The sequence below is a fragment of the Gavialis gangeticus genome, unplaced genomic scaffold (genome assembly GCF_001723915.1).
Source record: "Gavialis gangeticus isolate Ggan-Ray unplaced genomic scaffold, GavGan_comp1, whole genome shotgun sequence".
Classification (NCBI taxonomy): domain Eukaryota; kingdom Metazoa; phylum Chordata; order Crocodylia; family Gavialidae; genus Gavialis; species Gavialis gangeticus.
In genome coordinates, this window is record NW_017729032.1 from 171,810,473 (window position 1) to 171,827,002 (window position 16,530).

At 43.5% G+C, this 16,530-nt stretch overlaps 1 protein-coding gene across 1 annotated transcript in view; it reads right to left on the minus strand.

Annotated features, from left to right (window-relative positions):
* The window catches only part of MID1 (midline 1), a 313,623-nt gene that overhangs the window by 6,909 nt on the left and 290,184 nt on the right, over nucleotides 1–16,530 (minus strand). The window contains exon 8 of the mRNA XM_019524500.1: nucleotides 1,123–1,284. Coding sequence (XP_019380045.1) covers nucleotides 1,123–1,284 — 162 coding nt within the window. The remainder of the gene's footprint in view (nucleotides 1–1,122; nucleotides 1,285–16,530) is intronic.

Here is a 16,530-nt window from a genome sequence, read left to right on the forward strand (position 1 = left end):
AAAAAAAAAAAAAAAAAAGTAGAATTGACTAGTCAGGACAATAGCCTGCAGATGGAAAAAATCTTGAAAACTTTTAACTTAGAGCACTATAATACATCTCCTACACGTTTTGTGCAATCGTTATCACAAAATTAGGACCTCTGCTTCAACTATCCCATAGCACCCTTCAAGATTGGAAATACCCAACTTTCCTCAAACAGGGACAAATGCAGCAGGACAACATTCAACTTTTTTTAAGAATAAAATATAAAAAGTCATATCATCCTATCAAATCAACAAGGAAACAAAATATCCCATTAAAACAGAAGAAAAATATTTGTCTGAGCAAAAGATGATCAAAAATAATGAAAAAGTGGAATAAAAGAAACGTTTTCAATAATTTCTTATTGAGAATTCTATTCTATTCAAGAAGAGCTTGAACTAATGAGAGAGGCTTTTGTTTTCTTGATGCGCTGATAAACACTGTGTTATCAGTCACTGCTGGCTCCCTCTCCTGTCAGGTTTGCAGACAGTATGGAGAAGCAGGGAGAGGGAGATTGAAAAGCTCAGCATCATCAACAGATGCATGCACTACACACACATCCTTTTGCCTCAGAGTGCTAGCTGGGGGCTGGAGCCTAGCAATACTCCTGCCTCTTGAGCAGTGAGTAGGGAAAACCATTGGACGGTGCACGTTTAAACCCCACCCTAATCAGAATATCCTGACGGAGCCTGGCTATGCCCCCACCCCCTCAGCTCAGCATTATAGAAGGGAAGGAAGGGCTGCTCTAGCGTTCCTCCTTCCCTCTCACCCCTCCGCCCCAGCTTCTAGCCTGAGCCACTGTAGGCACATGCCTGCATTTGTTCAGTTCAGAGGGAATGTCTGTGTAGTTACAAACCTGTTCGACCTAGGCAGGTTAGACTAACCTGCAAAGATTGAATCAATCCAGGGCCAGGTTTTTTGAATGTCTGTCCCTTGCCTAGGAGGATTGAACAGAGTGAAAATGACATTCGTTGTGGAAAGCATTTTACAAGGTAACTAACTCTGAAACCCCTGTACCTTTCAAGCACAAAGCCAATAAAAAGGGGCAAAAGACAGAACATGTTCATGAATGCATGTGAGTTGAATTTTATGTTACTTACTGTTTGTCTTTAGCTTGCCAGGCTCACTGTTGCGACTGCCAGCCTGATTAATGGCCTTGACAACAAAGATATACTTAGTGCCACTCTGTAACCCATGCACTGTGTAGTGGTTTTGCTTGATATTTGGAACAATCATCCAGCTGTCGGCTGAATTACATAAACCTGAAATTTCAAACCAAACTCATTAGTTATAGCATACAAAATACTTTGTAAGAAATGGAGAAATATTTCGAGCACTTTTGACTATTTTAGCCTGAAAAATAACTGAACAATCCATAATAAAGAAAAGGCTCTGCCTCTTTTTCCTTAAATGCTATTACGTTTACCAATTGGTTTATTATTTTCTATTTACTTCACCTGCCCTCAACCATTGTTAGGTAATGTTTAAGATCTTAGTACATGCAGTCAACCATTAAAAAAAGACCTTTAAGAGATGATTTGTGCACAGTCTGAGAAATGTTTAATTGTCCCTAGACCAGGAAGGTTTTATTATTTAAGATCTAGAGGATTATGGAAATGCTACTGGTCTCTTTTTTGATTTAATGAACTTGGCTGTATTCTTTAAGACTTAAAAGACTGAAGTGATTAGTTGGCATGAGATTTGTTGAGGTATCTTTGCTCAGTCCCCAATTGTTCATTCTAGAGGATCTGAAAACTGTTGTTGGGGGAGATCTCTAGGTTGTGGATCTTAAGTCTAATGATGAGCTGTCATAGCCCAGGTTTGTTACAGAATATAGTTTTAATGTCATCTTCTTCAGTTCAGCCAATGCCAGATGGTATGACCTAAATTGTTACATAGGTGATCAGTTGGTTCCTTGAGGGAAGCAAGGCCATCCTTTGTGGGGCGCTAATCGGGGCAACTGCCCCAGGCCCTGCACTTTGGGAGGCCCCACAGAGCTGGGTGGGAGCCAGGTGGAGTGGCTACAGCCTCACCCTTTGCAATATTAAAGGGGTCTTGCACAGACTGATTTGCCCCAGGCCCTGCACACACCTATGGTTCTCTCTGGACGGAGATTAGTATTACTTTCCATTTTATATAGTTATAAATAGTTTAGTGTTTAGTGTGTGTATGTATATGTGATTGTCACGGGGGGCACTCCGGTGCCCCGTGCCTGAGTAGGGATTAGGGCATTTGCTAATTGCCAGGGCAGCTCAGGTGCTGGTTGCTGGAGTAACCAGGTTGGTCAGGTGACCAGAAGGGGGCAGGGCCGGGCCCTTATAAACAGCCAAGCCAGAGCCTGGCTAGCAGTTCTCTTCTGGCAGCCTGAGGGGTAGGAGCTCTGCAGGAGAGCTAAGCCAAGCAGTGCAGCCTGAGCACCCAGAGGGCTGCATGATGGTCAGGGTGAAGAGAAACCTGATCAGGAGGCTGTGGGCCAGAAAGCCAGGTGGGCCTGGACTTTATGTTGTGGCCGGTAGGCTTATTGTTTTGGTATAGCCAGTAGGCCTATTGTTTTGTTACAGCCAGGTGGGCTTATGATTCTGTTGAGTATATCAACTGGAGGATCGGGTGAGGCTGTAGGGGTGTAAGGAGGCCTCATGGGAGCTTCCCAGTAGTCTGGGGGTTCCTGGGTGCCCTGTTTGGGGGCACAGAGCAGTGCTGGAAGGCACAGCATTTTGGCACCAGTGTGGTGCGGTGTGTGGGGTTGAGACCCCAGCCCGAGAGGGCAGTACTCGGCCCAGTGAGGGCATAGGACCCCGAGAAGGGTCAGGGGGCCAGGCACGGCTGCGTGCCACCTGAGCCCCGGCTCCGATGAAAGCCTGAGACAGGGCTGGCATGTAGGCTCGGAGAGAGCCAAGGGCGTGAGTAGCGTGGAACAGGCTCGGAGAGAGCCAAGGGCGCGAGTAGCGCGGAACAGGCTCGGAGACAGCCAAGGGCATGATTAGCGCGGACACAGGCCCCAGTGAGGGCAAGACCGCGAGAAGCGCGTGGCATAGGCCCCAGGGAGGGCCAGCTCGCAAAAGCCCGGGGAGGGCTAGCATAAGATTGGAGCGGTGCCGGTTTTGTATAGATGCCCCGGGGAAGGGCGAGCGCGCGGTTAAGAGTCCCGGAGAGGGGCAGGCGCGCGAGTGAAGCCTGGAGAGGGGGGGATGTGCGGATCAGGGCCAGGTGGCGAAGAGCGCGGGGCAGAGCCCACAGCGGGGCAATCCGGCTCAATTAGAGCCACGGGTGCCAGGGGCACGAGACAGAGCCCATAGCGGGGCAATCGTGCTGGGGGCACGAGACAGAGCCCATAGCGGGGCAATCGTGCTGGGGGCACGAGACAGAGCCCATAGCGGGGCAATCGTGCTGGGGCGCGGGAAGCGTGGGTAACACTTGGAGAAGGGGCGAGTACACCAGGGATCCCCGAGAAGGGCAGGGACCAGCGTTGGACCCAAAGTAGGGCGGGCGCCGGTGAAGGCCCGAGACAGGGCTGGTGCCATTAATTGCCCGAAGGAGTGTGATCATGCAGGTACGAGCCCGGAGAGGACCGGGTGTGCGAGACAGGGCCCAGAGAGGGTAGGACCAGCCTGAAGAGGGTGAGTACACCCGGGAACCCTAGAAGGGCAGGGGCCAGCATGGGAACCAAAGTAGGGCGGGCGCCGGTGAAAGCCCGAGACAGGGCTGGCGCCATTGATAGCCCGAAGGAGGGTGATCACGCAGGTACAAGCCCAGAGAGGACCGGGTGTGCGAGACAGGGCCCAGAGAGGGTAGGACGAGCCCGGAGAGGGCGAAGGATCATCTGAGGTCTTAGGGACCTAAGAACGTCCGGAATAACTGCGAGGCTTGGGGCGTGCTAAAGGGGAGGTAGGAGGCATGCATAGCCCATAAGGCTGGGGGTGCACCAAGTCACCCATAGATATCAGGAGATCAAAGGCAGCCTCCCATATAAAATTATATAAGATCAAAGACGTGGCGGGTGAGAAAAAGAGGGTGCTACATCTCCCAATTGGCACTGCAAGGGGGCGCTAGTGGGATCACGGCCGCTCGTAGGCCCCAGCCCGTGACAGTGATCTATCCAGATTATAATAGAACATGTCAGGAATGATTAAAGAAAGGTATATATAGGCTAAATAAAAGATGAAATTTCCCCCAAAATGAAATCTATTGAGGCACAGCAGTGTCCGCTTCAAAATTAGATTGAATTGTGATTCTTTGAGATGTCATTTGCTACAGGTAAAAGTCTACGTTCCTTTGTGTGCCTAAATGACAGTTTTCTAACCACATGCCTGGGCATTTTTGGCCTTTGCCCTGAACTGTGGACATGGAAATGCATGAGTGTAGCCTGGTAATGTGCAGTAGCCATGTATTGGCTGAGTAGGTATGCACATACCTGACCATGAGTCCAGGTAAAGTGAGGCAGGAGGGGGGCACCTCACCATGTTTAGGCTCCAGTAGTCAAGAAATGAGACATCCAGGTTCTAGGTACCCTATCAACAAAAGCGGGGTTGAATGTGTATCTTTAACTTCATAGAAACATAGAGAAGTAGAGCTGGAAGAGACTTCCAGAGGTCATCTAGTCCAACCCCCTACCTGAGGCAAGATCATCCCTATCCAAACCATCCCATATAAACCATAATCTAAACTCTACATAAGACTACCAGGACACAATTCAGTAATAACAGGTACTGAATGTGCCATAATTGGCACTACTGATCATTAGTGCAGATGAACGCTTTTTACATGACATTAATGAGCATTAGACTATATCTACCATGCATTAGTGCTTTAGCACAATTTTTGCCAGCCATACTAATGTGCAGTAGAATTAATCTTCTGCACATGAAGGATCTTGTGTAGAAGTGCCCACTGAGACATTTACTAGATAGGTAATTAGGCAGGTCCAGAGTAAATGTCTTATGTAGGCAGGCCCACTGAGTCCCTGAACCAAAAGTCTTTTGAAGCTGAGCCACTGTCCCTAGCACCTAGTATTCATTGGATAAAATGGATGGAGAGTAGTTTACAAGCTTCTGCCACATTAGAAGTGAGGGTCCAGGTTAGAATCTAGGGCCTGCTTCTTCCCAGAACAGCAGCCATTGCACCAAGTCACACGTGCCCCAAGGTTAGTCTTTTTCTCTTGGCCCCACATATGAAGATATGTGGGGGGGCCTCTTAAGATGATCAGGGCTGAAGTTTCAACAGAAGATGAGTAATACCTACTCTGTAGTAGAGCAGTTAGAGCTCTGTGCTGGGAAGCTGGAGAGATGCAATTTTAAAGAACTCTAGGTGAAGAGTGCCCAGATCCTGGATTTTCTTCTTTCTGGGCAAGTGTCCTAACCACTCTGCTATTGGGGCTAAAATGCAGTACTCTTTTCCAGTGTGCAGTACCCATTAGTCATGGATTTCTGGTCACCTACACTTTCAGGGCATGTCCAGAACTGGTGTGTGTAGATAGCTGTGTACATACCCAGCCAGCATACATACGTGTATACCCAGAATGTGTATGCTCAGTCTCCTTATGCTTGTTTACATGTCCATAGTATAGAACTGCAACCTGCATGTAAGCGCCAAAATGCTGCCTGAGCAGCTAGAAAGTTGCTAGTTAATCCCACAAAGTGAAATAGAATTCCTCACTGTTTAAAACAGCACTTGGTATAACAGATTTCCAGTCTGATCAGTCTCTAGGATGCTACCATTTTGTAAATGTTTATAAAAATAGCATTAATAAATATGACATTATATATATATAGATGTGTGTGTGTATATATGTATAAATAATTAAAAATCTATTACATAGATAACAAAACAGAAAAATAGAAAGAAAAAGGGGAAAAAATCTTGCACTGAATGAACTCCATTCTTAACTGTCTCTAACATCATTGGATGTAAAACTCATTATAAAAGCCAGTGTATTGTTAAAGCAGTTTAAAACTGTTGGCTTGCCTTTTATGGGACATCAGAGAATACTTTGATAGGTCTGAGTAGACCATATATGGAAATACAGTGGTGCCAGAAGAAAAAACTATTAGTGATTAGAAGAGAGAAAGACACACACAAGAAAACTAAAAACTAAAGCCAAGCAATCAATGTGACTTTGGCATTTTTGCTTTACAAAAATCCCCTGCAACAGGGTTCTGGGCACTCCACAAAACTCCATATTCCTGTTGAATGTTCTCCCTAACTTTAAGTTGGTGGGGGGCAGGGGGGATGTTTGCTTTTTACTTCAAATTCACTAAGTATTTAAGCCTCAGATTTGACTTTCTAAACTGAAGCTTTGTCTCAAAGTTCTACTGGTTTAAATACAAGGCTGTCATCACAGGCAGGTTTTATCTAATTCTAAAAGAGGGGAACTGACACAATGAGAGAATTAGCCATTTGCTCAAGGTCACACAGGACCTCTGCGGCTGCACCAGGAAGTAAACGTGAGTCTCCAAGGGCCCTGATCAGTGCTATGACCATTAGACAATTCTTCTCACCAAGCTGGAATGGTATTAGCCATTCCTTTTAGCATTTCCTTGCAAACATGTTGTATATTTTTGTGTTTTATTTTGTAGAAATCATGCATGCAGGGCACATCCAGATGAGCGCGGACATTTGTTTCCCTGGGGACAAGTAGCAGCACAACACCTTGTGCTGCTGCTTCTTGTCCCTGGAGAACGCCCATACCATATGCTTTCTAGCACATGGCAGGTTACTCCAAGTGGGGTAAGGGAGGCTGGGGCCAGCAACTGTGCTGGCCCTAGCAGCCTTTCCTGGGATCCTGGGGGCCTTGGGCTGCAGTTGCAGCAGGTAGCCTGGCTGGCAGTTGGAGTGTGACTTCAGCTGTTCAAGCTCCAGTTTTGGTCATCATGCTGCTGCCATGTGTGCCACCCTGGTTTTTTTCAGCATGGGTTTTTCTGAGCCTGGAATCTCCCAGAGACAAAAAATGCCCCCGTACTGCAAGGTAGCAGTATGGGCAATGCCAGCATGCATGGTGTGTGGCACCTCAGATGGGTCTGCAGTGTAACATATTGCATGTCCACACTCATCTGGACGTGGCCAGTGTGACTAAAGGCATACAAATTTGCTGTGCACTTTTCTACCTCATTGAGGACACTGGTTTCTTTTATATTAATAACCGTCCAGATGAGCAACTACTATGTTTTACCAGAATGGAAACCTATTTTATTTGTTGTTTTAAGTTAAAGGGAAAATGGCATTTAGGTATCTTTGTTTTCTTAAGCCATCCTGACCCCTTTTACTTCTACCAAACATCAGATACAAGCATTTTGAAGCTAACTACCTCTGTATAAGAACTCAAGGAACAACCACATAGCTGCACTCAGTTTTTCATGATGCTGTTGAAAGATTAGATGAGACAGATATATCACCCACCCTTTCCTTGGACAAAAGAACCCAGTGTTATTTTTTGCAGAAGATCCAGCACTGTCTAGCACCCCTAGTACAGTGCCTACAGCAGAATCTACTCACTGCCTGTTCTGTGTCTGAAATATATCTACTGAATTTTGCTTCTTTATTCAGTGAGTTAAGTGCTCAGAAGTGAGAGAAAACTAAAGTAGCCACTGCCAGAGTCTAGGCAGGTATTGTACCAATTCCATGACACTGTTCAGTGCCGCTATGACCTTTGCTAGTCAAGTCCTAGATCTTCCTTGATACTGGCTCGCAAAATAAAATGGTCCTGAAAAACAGTAGTACTCCTGCTGCTGCTTCACTAAATCCATTTTTTCCCCAAGTTGTTATTATTCTGAATTAAACAATGCTTGGTCTCTACAGGAGGCCAGATCAGCCTCTATGTGCTCATAGTATGAATGTTAAATAATAATATAAAAGTATTAAGTGGGATAAATTAATAACCCACCCTAAAGAAAGGCAATACTATCTTCATGACTACTTGGAGTACTTTGTAAATAGATCTTCCTCCCACCTTTGAAGAGGACAGTGTCTTGAACTGTTGACATAATGCAGAAGCCAATGAAGTACCACCAAACACAGTATTACTCTTGCTCCCCTGAGTATCTTTGGAAGTCTTTTCCCATTTTCAGTACCTGAAGGAACAGACCTATGCCTACTGTGGTATATCAGGAATTTATTTAGTGTCCATTTTGATAGTAACAGTTATGAGCAAACTAACAAGCTCAGGGTCACATTCAGAAAAGCGGTACTAGTCAAGAAAAGAACTGAGATGCATGGTCTTAACTTTAAGCATTTATTTTAGACCCACTGGGTGCATCTACACAAGACGCTTTACTGCTCAGCAGAGTCATTTGTTGTGTAGTAAAGCATCACTGTCTACACATGCATAGCAATTAGGGTGCAGTAGACTAATTTACTACACTGCTGGATACTCCCATCAAATACAAGTGGTTTCCGGCAGCACAATAAATTATGCGTGTGTAGACAGTGACATTGGGATTCATTCATTCAAACTAAACTGGATTATATTCAGTTGCATTAATTGCACATGTAGACACACCACTGAAATCAACAGGAGTCACGGTTGATTTCAGCATATGGCTTAGCACTTCCTTGAGCTTAGCACCTGCACTTTCGATATCTGAGCTCTGTTCTGTCAGGACTGATCTATCCAGCACTCATATAGTTAAAAGACTCAAGTCCCCTCAAACAGCAAATTCAGAGTATCCTAGAATGAGAGATCTCAAACTAGATATTGAAAAGTGGGTTTGGTGTTTGACTCAAAACATCAGTTTTAATACTATGCTATATAGAACACTTCTTAAAATGTCTTATTTTGAGCAGGGTGCAGCGTGGTTCTGAACACTTTCTATAAGGTGATTAGCACCCTACATTCCTATTAAGACACTGGTAATGGAGGATGGTCAAAAAGAGGCAAAACTAGAACTTCTGGTAACCTAGGCAGAGATGCTGACAAGAGAGAGGTGAGGCACTGAGCATCCTTGTGCAGTTTAGGGCAGAATGGGGGTGGAATGCCAAGCACCTCTTATACCCTAGCTTCTGTTGCCATGGCATGGGTTCCTCTCACACCGGCTGCTGCTGCCACAATGCAGGTGTGCCCAGGAACACCTAGGACAAAGCTATTGGGTCAACAATAAACCTTCCACAGCCAGCATCTACTGATATAAAAGACAATGTTTAAATGTAAGGCATCACCTACTGGGCCACGATTCTAGGACATACTCCCATTCTGATTAATTTCAAACATACACCTATATGATTAGACTCAATCACATGTTAAAAGTGAAGGGGGGCCTTAATGATTACACCTAGAGGCTGGGCCTGTGCCAAAGAAATGCTTTCGCCCAGAAGGCTACCCATATTGCACCAATGGTAGTATCTTCAAATTGAAAACCCCAAATGATCTAAAACAGTGGTGCCTAAATTTTCTGCCCCACAGGCTGGGTGGGTGGTGCTGGGTCCATCTGTAGGCTGTATCTGGCTGTATCTGGCTGGTGGCCTCAATCTGGTGCATAGGGTGAGTGCAGTGGGAACCTGACCCAGCCACGGAGGGGAGCATGGCCTAGCCCTGATCTGGGAGGTGGGGGGGGAAAGGGGGCTGAGGAGTGGCCTGGTCCTGATCTGGCTTTGCAAGGGGTGGTCCCAGGCCTGATCAGGCTGTGCAGCAGTGCCCCAGATAGACCTGGATCCAGCTGTATAGAGTTTGGTTATCTGGCAGGGGGGAGAGGTCACAGTATTAATTGCTACCGTTCCCCCTTTGGCAAATTTCCTAACCTGTGAGGATTGCCACAGGTCAGATGCCATAGGTCCATGGGCTGGATTTGGCTTGTGTACTGGGCGTTGGGCACCCCTGCTCTAAAAAAAATCTTGGTAATCAGTGAGGGCCATGGGAATCCTTTGTGTTTAAGAAAGAATATTTTTTAACTGTATTATAGGAATGCTCAGTCTCCTGCTTTCTTCCAGCAGCACCTATGATGGAATGGCCAATTCTTTTATTCACACAAAGAAGGTCAGGAATGATTATGCATTTGAGCAGCTTGATTGTGTGAGCATTAACAGGCCTTGAGGAGTGACCACCAGAGCAGCTGCATCCTCAGCTCACTCATTTGAGCAGTTATTTAAATGTTGCAGCACAGTCCTTAAGCTTTACTCTCAGGAACAGAAGCAGCAGTGGGGCTGGGGGGATAAGGGGGGAGCACTATCACTCCTAATCACAGCATGTAAATACATTGTTTCAAGATTCAGTTTTCCTGTTTAAAAAACCTATAGCTATAGCCAGATAGCGGTTCCTGCAGGTGGTAAAACAATGTATTTTAAAACGATATCCTGCAAGAATTTAGGGAATTTAAATTACTTCTTGAAATGGTTCAGTGAGTACAGTGATGCCCACAAAGGATGTAAGAGTTTTCAATGGAGGAAAAAAAAGGCTTTCTACAATCTGGAGGTAATAATTTGTAGAGCTATTTCCCCAGTGCTGGCTGTTGATGCACATTAAAAACCAGATGGGAAAAATCCCAATGTGTAAATCCTCCTAAAATTTAAAAAAAACTACACATCTCTTTTTGAACTAAAACAGGAGCACATAAGTCAAAGGAAGGTAGTCTAATCTCCTGAGCCTTTTAATTGTTTAAAAATGCTTTATTTCAATAAATTATTACAAACTCACATCAATGGAGTGATTAGTGGATGAAAGTGATGGATATATAAACCTCCCTCCTCCATATTCACACATGGATGAAAATAATATATACAGGATTTCTGCTAAACGTATAGCACCATTTCCAAAGCAATATGATCTTTTAACACTTTTTTAATAGTCTGAGGATTTCTTATTTTTATCCCACATTTGTTGCATTACCTTACATTAAAGAGATACTCCTGAAAAGTTCTATTCACTTAAAATAGAACTGTTTCTGAAGGTAGGGAACCTCCTTTAATATGTTATTGTATATTACATAGTATGTATATTTTAAATTAGATAGAAAATAGTATATATATTTTATCCAATCTTATATAGTGATATATAATATATTATATCAAGTACCTAATAGAACCTATAACTTTAATGAGTTATTATATAACATATATTGCATAATGAGTAGGGATCCTGGTTTTCTCTGATCAAAAGAAATCCCCAATTTTCAGGTTAAAAAAAGTAACCCCAAACTTACATTTTTCTGTGATCAAAATCCATAGAATGGTCAGCACCACTATATATACATCTATATATTTTTACACACTGATTCTGCACTTCTGCAGAGAGCTCTCTGTAGGCTGGCAGAGTGCCAGCCTGCAGGGGGCTGGGGGGAGCGGGAGGAGGGCACTTAGGCCAGGGGCACATTGCCTCCAGGTAGCCTGAAGAGCAGTTCCTGTAGGTAAGTGGGTGGGGACTGAGGCCCCCGTAGGGAGGGTGGGAGGGAGGGAGTTGGGCCAGGGCTATTGCTCATCCAGGCAGTATGTGAGGCTTGGGGCCCAGGGCCAGAACGTGCAGCTGCAGAGCCTTGGCAGGGAGTGGGATGGGGTCACAGGCAGCTCGTTCAGCCGTGCCACTCACAGGGGAGGGGGAACTGGGTCCCGCACTCCATTACGTTGTAGCAGCCAGGACTCCCATGGGTGGCAGCCAGGGCTCAGGCACTGCCACGGGGGCCCGTGGACCTGGGTCCCTGGCTCTGTGGACCTGACAGCTAGGGCACCCCTCCAGCAGGGCTGAAGGGGCAGGGGGCTGTGGGTGAGGGACAAGGGGCACCAGCAGGGCCACAGGTTGTTGGGGGGTTTGAGGGCGACCAACAGGACTGGAGGGACTGTGGTGGGGAATGAGGGGCACCAGCAGGCCTTAGAGGGCTGTGGGTAGGGAGTGAGGGGCCTGGACCTGCATTTTGTGTGCTAAGGGGGACAGGGGGAGCTCTGATTTTCCATGACAAAAAAATAAAATAATCAAAAACCAAGATTTATAGGTATCTAAAATTTATTTTATTATGGTGATTGAGATACTGGTAGGCTTCCAAACTGCTTTAAAATTGTAAATACTTCAGTAAAACATGGTGTTCAATTGATACACACATACACACACACACACATACAGTGGCATTTCTTTATAATCATGGATTCGGGGGGGGGCAGTTAACAGAGAATTTGCAGGTTTTTTAATATCAGAGAATTTGCGATTTTTTAGCAGAGAAAACCAGGATCTTTAATAACGAGTTATTCTACAATTAATAACTCATTAAAGGGGGTCTCCTAAACTCTCAGGAACAGAAAGATATATGTATATAAAGGAGACCACAGATAAAGTTGTCAAAAATTCATTACTGAACTACAAGCTTCTGTCTTATTGACTTGCAGCACAGCTGTGGCTCCCAAGTCATTTTGGCTTTTTTTCCCAATGTTATCTTGTGTGAGTTTGTTGAAGTCTAACGATTTAGTTTAAGATAAAAATTCTTTGTGTCTCTATACACAAATGATATATTAAGATCAAGAAGTGTGTCAAACATCCTGCAAACAAGCAAGGAAGATGCAATCTGTGCCTCTAGGACAGGAAATGTTGTATATCCTAAGGCTGGGGTTTTGAAAAGTGCCTAAGGGAGTCAAGCACTCACATTCCACTGAAAGTCAGTAGAATCTGGGCACCTGATCCACAGAGGCAATTTTGAAATCCAGGTTTTGATTTTGTTTAATGGTCACACATTGCTCTGGCAGTGAAAGGGAGCCATACAGTAGAAGTTAATAAGAAGCAAGCCTTGAATGTGATGTTTAACTGAGCATTCAGTTCTGAGCTTGGAATGAGAAACCATGTAGAGGCAACAGTCTGATGCCATGTACCTTGCAGCAGGAAGGGGACTGAAACATATTGATTCAAAAGGGTGTTTGATAGAATTTCTCTTCAAGTATAGTCTGGGGGAAGCAAGCGCTTAGAAAGTTTTAATTCAGTGAAGAGAAACAAATTTAAAAAGGCATAAAGGCTCTACTCTTGTAATTTCACCTGCTGTGTTAAACTCTGGCACTTGTGTGAAGCTTCTCTGAAGTTTTAGGCTGTATCAAACAAAACAGATAAAAAAAATCCTGTGATGCAGAACTATTTGCTAGACAGCGCCAGAAATAAATGCAGATCTCCCATGTTCCAGCTCTCAAGATCACATTTTAATGAATTCATGTCAATTCTCTGCTCAGGGTGGATGAGATCCTTATGTAGATCCTCTCTGATAGAAACCATGGGAGTTTTGATAATGTAAATCAGGTCAGATGTGGACATTGTAATATATCTGAAATTTGATACAGTAGATTTGAATATTTGGTATAGGCAGCACACCTGTTTGCTCAATTGCAAGGAGAGGTGAAATTCATCTTTCACTTCCTGTATCTGCATCTTGGGAACGGCCATGTGTGTTGTTCAAGAAGATAACTTGGCCTGCAGATGTGAAGGCCCAGGAGTAATGTAGAGCAATTCCAGAACATAAAAAAATTACCAACTTTTTTACAGGGGTTATATTTTAATTTATTGAAAGGGGATAACTACATTGTACTGCATGTTAGTCAGCTAGTATTATAATTATAGAAGGCTTTTACAGCATTTAGACTGCAGATGATTAGCTACGTCTCAGACATGCTAACGTGCAAATGGCTCCTCAGATAGTATTACCTTCAAGAATAACTAGTAAAAAGCAGCCTAAATTTACGTTCTATGCTGCTCCTATTTACAGAAATGGTGCTGCCAAGCATTTGGTAGCCAAGCAATTTTCACCACATTTGGAAATAATCTTTCCTATATTAAATAGGACTTGAATTTAAATAAGCCAGTTGGACAGTTTCCATCAAATTTAACCCCCCAAATTTCTCAGTTAATAAAAGATAATCTAGTTTATTTTATTGGACACAAAATGTATTCATAAAATATAGGTGTGTTTATTTCTTCGTACTGAATTCATAACAATTTATGAATGATATATATCTGTGATGAAAGAAATATACTAAGGAGAAGAACATACAGCCAATCTGGCTATGCAGTTCTAGGAAATAGATTCCAGAACAACAACTGTCAGTATGCATCCCAAGTGATTCACACAAATTGTTCAGGAAAGAAGTTTATTGGCTTTTGCTACTTCCTTCTGACTAATTTATGGATAGAAATGAACAAAAATGAAAGATGGCTCTGTCTATAAGTCCATGAATACAGTCTACTGCAAGTAACCCATAATTACAAAAGCAACAACATGTGTTGTTTTTGAATGTAGTGAAGTAGTGGAGAATGCCTTTTCTTATGACACAGTATGTAACTGTTAAGAATAGATGGAAATCTAATTTTCTTGAAACTACATTGTCTTAAATAAAATAAACCATCCAAGTTATTTCAATGCCTTGAAATATGAAGATTGCAACTCCAACAGTTGTGAATTCTACTCATAGTGAAAACATTATAGGAAAAATAATTACCCTCATTGCAGTAGGGAAACTAAACCGTACTAAAGAACAAAGGGGAAAAAAAGGAAACAAACTTCCCAGGAGCATTTAAGGTAACAAGCCTGGTGGACAAAACTCTAAGTGTCACTATAAGTTGGAACTGATTATGTTATCCAAGTTTAAAGCTAAGAAATCTGGGTACACTTGCAGTGATTCTCTCATAAAGAACTGTCCTTTGAAAGATGAAGATAGCATTTTCTTCTGAGGTATAAGACCTTTTTTCACATGGAGAGAAAAAGGAACCTGTATTAAAAATAGAGAGATGTTCATATTTTTGTTGTGAACTAGAATAACCCTAGTTTATGAATGAAAGCTTAATTAAAACAAAGGATCATTGTATTTTTGCTCTTGAAAAAGACCCAAAGAAGCTGTAAACCTTTATGGAAAGCCTGCATTCAAAGCAACACTTATTTCTGATCTCACACCACCATAAATGGAGAGAGACTGTCCACTGGCACCAGTAAGGGTGTACACTGATGTAAAGCTGGTGTGGTAGGAGAATTAGGTCCTACTGCTGCAACACATGTCTACCTCTTTAAAATGTTAAGGACTTTTTACAACATTTATATGATCCATTAATTTCTATTCAACTTTTTATTGTCAAATATGTGCCCAATAACAAGTGATACCGAAGTTCAGATTCTGAGCATTTCATGCAATGCCAAAAAAAATCACCATATCACACCTCAAAACCTCATATGCATTTGTTATGCTTATCAAACCTCTCACCTTCACACAAAGAGCCTAAAATGCTGCTTTAAAAGAAAATACATTGTTGTTTATCCACTTGTAAGCAAAGAATAAACAGTCTCATATCGTTAAGGTGAGAAAACTGAACGCACTTCTGCCACAATGTCACATTTGTCACTGAGCCCCTACCTAGTACTCTGCAGCTGACATACTATCTTTACACACAGTATGCCTTCTGTCAGCATCAAACCATTTATGAAAATAGGTCAGAGAATAAGCAACACACTGTGTTATCGCTCAGCCCCTTCTGTTTGTTAGTAATTAATCAGGAAAGCTTTCCCTTCTCTTGTCTTCCTCGCTCTAATTCCTTTGGAGCACTGTTAAGCTTTTTTTGCATCAAATCTATCAGTTAGCCAGGACATACAAATGTAGTATACAGAGCTTTACTTTGCCTTCTGTCTCAGCTCTTTTAAAAACGTAGAGCATGCAGACAAGAATTAAGCCTAAAAGGAAGCTTTTAAATGTAGATTTCACAAGAATTAAACCTAAAAGTAAACTTCTAAATGTAGGTTTAGTATTGGGCAGACTTTCAGAATTCCACCTTTCTTATTTACAAATGGAGGCTGCATAATACTTATGCAGCTCTCATCTTCAACCAAAGGTGAACACACCAAATAAATTATCCTCAGCATGGACACATAGTAGACTTAAAGCAGTGCCCTCAAACACAACTGGTGTCACAAGTGCTCTAGACTGTTTCATAGATTTCATAGACATTAGGGCTGGAAAGGACCTCGGAAGGTCATCAAGTCCAGCCCCCCACCCAAGGGGCAGGAAGTCAGCTGGGGTCATAGGATCCCAGCAAGATAAGCATCCAATTTGCTCTTGAAGGTGTTCAGACTAGGTGCTTGAACCACCTCCGATGGCAGGCTGTTCCAAACCTTGGGGGCTCGGACAGGAAAGAAATTCTTCCTTATGTCCAGCCTGAAACGGTCTTGTGGTAGTTTATGACCGTTTGACCTCGTTATCCCTTGGGGCGCTCTGGTGAACAAACATTCCCCCAGATACTGGTGGTCACCCCTGATAAACTTATAGGTGGCCATCAGATCACCCCTGAGACTGCGCTTTTCCAGGCTAAAGAGCCCCATAAACTTTCAGCCTGTTGTTATAGGGTCTGTTTTCCTGACCTCTGATCATGCGCATGGCTCTTCTCTGGACTCTCTCAAGCTTCTCCACATCCTTTTTGAATTGTGGGGCCCAAAACTGGATGCAGTACTCCAGCTGAAGCCTCACCAAGGCAGAGTGCAAGGGGAGAATGATGTCCCGGGATTTGCTTGAGAAGCATCTATGGATGCAAGCCAGCGTTTTGCTCGCTTTACTAGCTGCAGCATCATATTACAGGCTCATGTTCA